The following is a 9,092-nucleotide window of genomic DNA, read 5'->3' on the forward strand; positions in this document are numbered from 1 at the left end:
ACTAATTTCCGAAAGAATTTCAATTTGCAACTTGGTCCATGCATGTATTTGAGAAACTCTCACAGAGAAAGTTGTGAAATTGATCGATCGAATCATCGTTTTGGGGTTCGATCGTACGTACACCCTGCTAGGGTTCAGTGAAACAGCGTACACGTAAGATTCCAGCCAGCATTGATTCTATTCTCAACGTTTAGAACTTATGAGACATGCTGTTACATCATTAACCATGAACTTACTGGCATTTTGTTACAGTGTAAGAAGGTCAAGTCTGGTAAGATCGAATATATGTAAGATGATGTGGGGTGGTCCTTCGGAAACGATATCGGCGGTGACATGGAGAGGTCAGTCGCGGACCCCAGATTTGCTGGGGCAAAAGGCCAGCTTAAGCTAGCCACCCTACCACCACGTTGCCTTGCTTCCTTAGATGTTCAATAAACTCCTTCCTCTCTTCGATCATGTGCTACCTGACACACTCACCAATTACCCTAATGACAAATCAAAACCCTTCCCCCCACCACAACTATAATTATCGTCTTCCTCCTCTCCCTTCGTTCATTTCTTCCTCTGCTTCTCCTTCCTTATTGTACTAAGATCCCATATATGGTTAAGCTCTCTTTCCTCTCACCATCACCATGTCCTCCAACTTCTCCCTTCCAAGGTTTCATGACTTTTCTTCTCTTATTGTCTCTTGATCTGATAATAAAACTCGAACACGATCTCTAGCTCAGAACGTGATGGTCTCTTCTTTCGGAATCATAGGCACTTCCATGAATAGACCAGCACTGAGCAGCTAAGCTAACCTAGCTCACCGGATCGTCTGTTAATTAGTTTTTGAAACAATCAATATTTTACGTGAATGAATTTTTCTCTAACTGTGTTACTCCCAAATGTTCAGGTGGACGGTATTCCACCGCCGGCAGAACTCACAGACCGGCGGCGGCCCTAGCGATAGTGACAACAGCAACAACGTTGTGGAAGACAACCCCATCTCAATCTCGACCTCGGTGGTCGAATGTTACGCTTGCACTCAGGTCGGAGTTCCGGTCTTCCACTCGACCAGCTGCGATGGCGCCCACCAACCTCAATGGGAAGCCTCGGCGGGGTCTTCATTAGTCCCAATCCAATCCCGGAGCGACCTCAAGAAGGGCCTTCGCCGTAACCCTGTTGGACCATTCGGCGAGGTCCTCGACCCGCGCACGAAGCGCGTGCAGAGATGGAACCGCGCCTTCCTCCTCGCGCGTGGGATGGCCCTCGCCATCGACCCGCTCTTCTTCTACGCCCTCTCCATCGGCCGCGGTGGTACCCCTTGCCTTTACATGGACGGCGGCTTGGCGGCAATCGTGACGGTGCTCCGTACGTCCGTGGACGCCGTACACCTCTGCCACCTGTGGCTTCAGTTCAGGCTTGCTTACGTATCTAGGGAGTCGCTGGTGGTCGGCTGCGGCAAGCTCGTGTGGGATGCACGCGCGATCGCGTCGCATTATGTTCGGTCCTTGAAGGGCTTCTGGTTTGATGCCTTTGTTATTCTTCCGGTTCCTCAGGTGAGACGTCGGAGAATAGTCCAGTTCAGTCCAGTCCAGTCAGTCAGAGTATGGCTGCCTATGATTTATCTGAAAATTTGAAATTACCATATATTTAACTCATTCCCCCTGTAAATTTTACTATTTAACTTTATGGTTCATCACCTGCTCAAGTAATCATATATATATGAACGAATGTTTTTTTGTTATACGACATTAAAAAAGAGAGAACAAAAATTTCGGCAGAGAAAATTGAGGAGTACTTATAGAAACAGTTTTCACGTGATGAATAGAAACTGAAGTAAAAGTATTTATAGCTGGTACTCTGGGACCAGTTGCAGTTGTTTTTGTCTCTGAGTTGAATCTTGGTCATAGATAAATTTGATTCTTCATGATTGAAGGAATATGTCAACAGTGAAAAAATTGAAAAATGGTGTCTCAGTTGGTTCAATGTCTTGGAAACATTTATATTGGTGCATCTAAATTTAAGCTGATTATCGAGTTGTTTCACCCGTATCTAATGACATTTACAAGCTATTGATCTGGATAGTGTGGGTGTGTGCTGAAAAGTGACGCTGTTTCTCTGTTATATATTGCAGGCTGTGTTTTGGCTTGTTCTTCCAAAACTGATCAGGGAAGAGAAGATCAAAGTGATAATGACAATTCTTCTAGTAATATTCTTATTCCAATTCCTCCCAAAAGTCTACCACAGCATCTGTTTGATGAGAAGAATGGCGAAGGTTACAGGGTACATTTTCGGCACCATTTGGTGGGGTTTTGGTCTCAACCTCATTGCCTACTTCATTGCCTCACATGTAATTTCTCTAACTCAGAATTCTACATTAAAAAACAATTGCGTGCTCATATGACTTGAATGGTGATCATGTTTTACAGGTTGCTGGGGGATGCTGGTATGTACTTGCGATACAGCGAGTGGCTTCCTGCCTAAAGCAACAGTGTGAATTGCGTGGGACTTGCAATCTCTCTTTGTCATGCTCAAAGGAAGTTTGTTACCAGTCTCTGATACCGAATTCCATGGAAGCAAGTCCTTGTGGTAATAACGTGACAAATGTGTTGAGAAAGCCTTACAGCCCTTACTGCTTAGATGTTAATGGAACATTCAACTACGGTATCTATCAGATGGCTCTTCCTATCATATCTAGCAACTCCGTACCAATTAAGATCCTTTATCCCATCTTCTGGGGCCTAATGACTCTCAGGTATCTTGCATAACAAGCCATAACCACAACGGCATGACTTTGCATCCTTTCATTAAACGAGTAATCTAATTGAGACCCTCTTTACTTGGAACAATTACAGCACCTTTGGCAATGATCTTGAACCGACAAGCCACTGGCTAGAAGTGATTTTCAGTATATGCATTGTGCTCAGTGGGTTATTGCTCTTCACTTTGCTTATTGGGAACATTCAGGTGAGTATGTAGTTGTTTAGATATACGCTTAATTTGTTATACGCTAACTCTGACAAGGAGGAATTAACATTGCTTGTGAATCAAGGTATTTCTGCACGCGGTGATGGCAAAGAAGAGGAAAATGCAGCTGAGGTGTAGAGATATGGAATGGTGGATGAGAAGAAGGCAGTTGCCATCAGGTCTGCGAAGAAGAGTTAGACATTATGAACGCCATAGATGGGTGACAATGGGGGGTGAAGACGAGATGGATTTGGTCAAAGACTTGCCTGAAGGTCTTCGAAGAGAAATTAAACGCCACTTATGCATAGACCTCATAAAGAAGGTAATTAAACATAGTCGAGGACCTGAGGTGAGATATTCATAATTGGTTATATGAATCCTTAACAACATACACTATTGTATTTTTCAGGTACCTCTGTTCCACAACTTAGATGATCTTATTCTTGACAACATATGCGATCGTGTTAGGCCTCTGGTCTTCTCTAAAGATGAAAAGGTAACAAATTCATTGTCACAAGAGAGTTGCACTATAATTACAAAGACATTCAATGATGGTGTGATCTAAATTCAACAGATAATTAGAGAAGGAGATCCTGTGCCGAAGATGCTATTCATTGTGCGTGGACGCATAAAGCGCAGCCAAGGCCTAAGCAAAGGCATGGTGGGAACCAATGTGCTTGAACCGGGTGGGTTTCTAGGTGACGAGCTTCTCTCATGGTGCCTACGCCGGCCCTTCATAGATCGCCTTCCAGCATCATCCGCGACCTTTGCTTGCATTGAATCAACAGAAGCGTTTGGCCTCAGTGCAAGCGACCTCAGATACATTACAGACCACTTCCGGTACAAATTTGCAAACGAGAGGCTCAAGAGAACTGCAAGATACTACTCTTCCAATTGGAGAACATGGGCTGCTGTAAATATACAATTCGCTTGGCGCCGCTACAGGCTGAGGACTATAGGTCCTGTGATTCCCGTAGAGACCACCGAACAAAATGGAGGCGCCGATCGTAAGCTCTTGAAATATGCTGCATTATTCATGTCACTTAGGCCGCATGATCATCTTGAGTAAATATATAAAAGCTCTATATAGTACTCTTGTCACTCTAGCTTGTTTTGCATTTGAGTCCCCGTACTCCACTGTTAGTCAATAAAGTCTTGTTCATTTAGGATGCTAAATTCTTTGCGTGAGTTTTCAGATCATGTCGTGGAGGTTTGAAAATATGGTACGTTACTCATGTAGAACTCTATTGTGTCTAATAAGATGATATATTTCTTTGTCAATGATGACATACATGAATCTTTCGTCGCGATTAAACAGCTTTTTACTACACTCTACTTTTCCTTCTAGCATTTATCGAAGGCCTTATCTTTGATTACAAGGAACAAGCCATCAAACAAATACACTTCAATTTGAATTATAACAAATTCCAAAACGTTGTCAAATCACTCAAATGTTGAAATATAATGATGTTCAACTACGTACCATATATTTACAATTGGATACGTACTGCATGTTTGCGTGTACAACGATTGAACCGAAGCTAGCGACATGAACACTAGAATTCAATGGACTTGTAAATATCACCAGCGTCTTTTCCCAATTCAGTTCAGACATCACAAGGTTAGTTTAGTTACTACGATGTTGTGTCATTTAACCTAATAATACGTAAGTCATTTACATTGTGATTTCGTATTCTCTCTGTTGGAGGCATATACAGAATACGGACAACATAGCATCTGGATAAACAATAAACGACACAGTAAGTAACTTCGGCTATCAGATGATTTCGATCTGCAACGTACGTATCCCGTTTGACTCCAGTGTGATATTGTCGGTGTCACTAGTCGATTTCTTCAGTTGCAACAAATATTTTACCTCTATCTTAAATCTTTGTTGGATAAATTGGGGAATTTATCCCAGTGAAAAGAAGATCGAAGAATTGAAGAAGAAAAATTAACATATGCAGGCCTGTACTGGCAAGCTAGGGCATCTGTTTGGTACGAACATGCAGTACCCCAACTCCCAGATTCCCGCCAATCCCAGCGGTAAGTGTGAGCGCATCTAAATTTATATTCTCAGTCAAATTTCCTTTGATTATTATTTTCTTTTGTCACAAAAAATTCCTCCAAATTTGGGGGCTAGGAACCCAAATTTAGCTCGGAGTTTTCAATCGCAATGAGGTTTTCACTGCCCCTCTCTCCTTTCTAAACTAACGGTAATGGAGGTCATCATCACCTTCCACACCTCCTGGCCACCCTGACCCCAAACATTGTTTCTTTCTCCCAGCTTATTCTAGGGTTCCCCATTTTGAATTGGGGTTTCGTCTGTTTTGCCCTAGAATTTGCTTCCATAATCCAATTACCAAAGCATCAAAATATCAATTGATGTTCAGCTCTGCAGGTACACGTACGTAAAATCTCAATTCATATTAAGTGTGTATGCAGTTCGGATTATTTTTGTTTGATTTCTTGGGGTTTCTTCATGATCTTTTTGATCAGGCACCATTGTACCATCCGCAAATAGAAATGGGAACGACCTTAACAAAGGAACAAGTGGTGAGGGTGCCGGTGCCGGTGCCGGGAAGGCTTGAAAACCTAACCTTACAACACCAATTGATCAATTGCCTAAGTAACAGCTTTTACATCCGTAACTTGGTGTCCAAGCAACGCAGGCGAATGCTTGTTGCTGGCTTCGATCTTGACATGTCTTACATTTCCGACCGCATATTGGCAATGTCCTTCCCTTCGGAGCGAATACGTGCAATGTTTCGGAATCCTCTCTGGCAGGTCAAGTCTGTGCTTGATATGAGGCATCCAGAACATTACAAGGTATTGGTTCTTAAATAATTACACAGGACCTCTTCATTTTTCTCCCTTATGATGTTAATGTAGTCTGGTGATTATGAATGGGGCCGTTTTCCAGATCTATAACCTCTGCATTGAAGAGCATTATGATCCGTCTCATTTCCATGGCCGTGTGGAGAGGTATCCTTTTGATGATAACCATGTTCCACCTCTTGCAATGGTCAAGCTTTTCTGCGAGAGTGTGCAATTATGGCTCAATAGTGACCCAGAAAACATTGCTGTTATACACTGTATGGTAAGCATAATGAAAAGAAAATTTAGGTGTTTTTTTATTTACTTGGAATCTATTTCAACCTCAATCCTCGTCGTCAAGTTGCAATATTGCAATGTTTCCAAAATTTGGCTAGTCAGGTGTTGTCAATCAATCTCTTTCATTTTGTTTTTTATGATTGGTATGACCCATCTAATTCCATTCTCCAATTCAAATAACTACACCATACTAGAACCCAAAAAAATAAATGTTCAAAGGAGCATCCCCTTGGTTTATACATATACCAAACTACTGTTATATATAGGGTAATGTTTCTTCCTTATTGATGAAATAACAGAAGAAACATTCTCCTGCTCTTAGTGAATGAATAGATATGCATGTGTTTGGCAGCTCAAGAACCAGTTATCCAGTGAAAGATAATCTATTTTTCAACAATGTCTTTGTTATCTGATCCAACGGCATTATTTTGTTAGATAAAGCTGTTAAATACAAGTAATAATTAATGTCCTTGCAAAATTTCCATATTTGGCACTTTGATCTGGCTGCAGGCAGGCAAAGGCCGAACCGGCTTAATGGTATGCGCGTATCTAGTCTACTGTGGGATGTCAGCAGAGGAAGCACTTCAACTCTATGCTCATAGACGGACTACCAACAATGAAGGAGTAAGTCACATTAGGTATAATACAAAAATAACAAATTGAAGTCATATTACCGTTCTGAGAAAGAACCATTTTCACTTAATACTTGGTGATAAAATTATAGTCTACGTACATAATCAGTTGCTTGGTTTGAGTATTGTTTTCTGTGATCTGAAACACTAACAAGAAACAAGCTCGTTGCCATGCCTATATATGTACTTGAACAGGTCTCGATACCAAGCCAACGTCGTTATGTAGGGTATTGGGAAAGTTGTCTCTCTTTCCCTTCGGAAGTTGAGGATGGACCTCCTAAAGTCAAATTACCTCAGATGTGTAGCAGAGAACTACGAAGAATCAGATTATATGACACACTTAACACTGATAAGATCTTTTTTGTGGTCTCTGAGTTGCAAGAGGTATACTATTTTCTATGTTCTGATCAGCTATAAGTTTTTTACTGTTCTGAGTTGCAATAGAATAAGTGTTTCCTTCTATCTACGTACTTAAGAAATCCACCCATATTATCAGATTCCTGGTCAGATGTATCGTCCATCAATAGAAGTTTCCAGGAGTTCTTGCAAACAAATCAAGAAAGGGTATCAGAGAACTAGCAGTCCACGCTATTATCTCTCTTTCATAGAAGGTGATGAAGATGACAAGAAACCAGATGCAGACAAACCTCGTGTTGTTGTTCAAATGGATACAGAAAGTTCCATACTATACCAGAAGGCATGTCTTGAATATTACTTTGACAATCCTGTGCAGGTAAGTTGGTAATGGTTATTGAATAGTACTTCTGGTTCGATGATATTCTGAAATGTCTGTTTCTAAGTCTGTTTGTCACATTGCTTGGAAAGGTAACCGGAGATGTGCGTGTCATATTCTATCAAAAAATGAACGGAGGGCGTCTCTTCTACGCTTGCTTCAACACTGCATTCATCAAGAACAGTTTGCTACAGGTATTGCCTTCTTTCCTAAGAACACCAGGAATCATGAAGATTTGAAGAATATATATACATGGAAAAGTTATAGGTTGTGAATCCATCGTGCTTAATTACAGCTCACAGTTCGGGATTTGGATAAAATTGGGAAGAAAGGAAGATCAATATGTGGCCCTAAATTCTGCTTGGAGTTGCTATTTGGTCCTGCCAATGCAAAACACTCACCCTCAACTCCACGCGACAATCGTGATGTGCTGTGAAGTCTTAGCAAGGGTGTGTTCAAGGAGATTAGTCTACTGGTGGTTTTATGACTCTGGGAAGTCTTAGCATAGATGTGCTCAAGGAGATCAGTCTACTGGTTGTTTTATGACTTATAAATTTCACCTCTGTAATTTTCTCAGGAATTGATCCACTTCTCTTGATAAAAGGCCAACAACCCTGCAGTGTTACTGCTTAACCGTATACTTATAATGCGAACCAACTCACTGTTCCTGCTTTGGTACCATTTATTTTTCGTTGGCAGAAAGTGTAGGAATAACAAGAAGTTTTGTATCATAGTACTTGGAGTATAATTTTGAAGATGTAGTTCAATTTTGGTATGTTATTCTTTCCTTTACATTTTCACCACTTAGATCTGCATACCGATTACTTTTCTGTCCTCTATTATTCCAATTACATGTATCCAGAGCCGCATAGTAAAGAAGATCAAAACCTAATTGGATAAATCATCCAATATCATTAAGTTATGTTATCATCAGCAGATGTATAACAGCAACTAGGTTTGTAAATACTAAGCAAGCGTTCAAGTTCTAAAAGGTTGCCCGTTAAAAGATCCAGAATGCACATGAGGTTCAAGTCCTCCCCACTTCAGCGTCCAACAATGTCCTGCATATAAAATTCATGCGTGGCAGTTTCCATCAACACCTAAATGCTAAAGATATCATACAAACACTAATTGACATTGCTTTTCAAGTGCTCACTTACATCAGGAAGCAATAGCAGATGAAGTGCTGGGTTAGTGCAGTTGCTAATGTAGTTCTGCTAACTGCGGAGTTTGGACCGGCAACAGTCAGAGATGACCAAATGCTGCAACTTATCAACTTATAAAAGGAGGTCTTAGAAGTTAGAACACGTCCCTGCAGTGACATTGGCTTCAGAGTTGATGCGTTCTACTCTGGAGGACCCGTAAAGAAGCATACATAACATGTGGCTCGCAGCAGGACAATCGCAGCTTGACACTGGATTTATAGGTAATCTCTAATTAGGTATCCCCCAATAAAATTTGGGCTATATTTTCGGAACAGTGTGAACTACAGGTACTAGGTGTTTGTTAATGATTCTTCTAAAAGACAGGCAGCCTCGAGACAATGTTCAGCTTGCTACAGAAGACATCCAAATTAGTTGCATGAAGCTTCTAAATGTCGGGACTCTCTGGAGTAGCCATTTTGCACACAGAACATAACACAACAGAAAGTTTACACAAAA

At 41.1% G+C, this 9,092-nt stretch overlaps 2 protein-coding genes across 2 annotated transcripts; both read left to right on the forward strand.

Moving 5' to 3' along the window:
* Positions 1-496: 496 nt before the first annotated feature.
* Positions 497-4,239, forward strand: LOC126798864 (cyclic nucleotide-gated ion channel 2). The gene is made up of 8 exons (XM_050525939.1): positions 497-658; positions 896-1,541; positions 2,120-2,335; positions 2,415-2,740; positions 2,841-2,952; positions 3,038-3,274; positions 3,362-3,448; positions 3,527-4,239. The coding sequence occupies exons 1-8, from the start codon at positions 633-635 to the stop codon at positions 4,019-4,021; spliced, it is 2,145 nt and encodes a 714-aa protein (XP_050381896.1). The 5' UTR covers positions 497-632; the 3' UTR covers positions 4,022-4,239.
* Positions 4,240-5,478: 1,239 nt separating this feature from the next.
* On the forward strand, positions 5,479-7,867 carry LOC126800072 (phosphatidylinositol 3,4,5-trisphosphate 3-phosphatase and protein-tyrosine-phosphatase PTEN1). Its single transcript, XM_050527354.1, has 7 exons — positions 5,479-5,781; positions 5,876-6,052; positions 6,577-6,690; positions 6,894-7,082; positions 7,195-7,431; positions 7,524-7,625; positions 7,727-7,867. Exons 1-7 carry the CDS (start codon positions 5,479-5,481, stop codon positions 7,865-7,867), a joined length of 1,263 nt encoding a protein of 420 aa, XP_050383311.1.
* Positions 7,868-9,092: the final 1,225 nt, after the last annotated feature.

The sequence above is a fragment of the Argentina anserina genome, chromosome 6 (assembly GCF_933775445.1).
Source record: "Argentina anserina chromosome 6, drPotAnse1.1, whole genome shotgun sequence".
Taxonomy (NCBI): domain Eukaryota; kingdom Viridiplantae; phylum Streptophyta; class Magnoliopsida; order Rosales; family Rosaceae; genus Argentina; species Argentina anserina.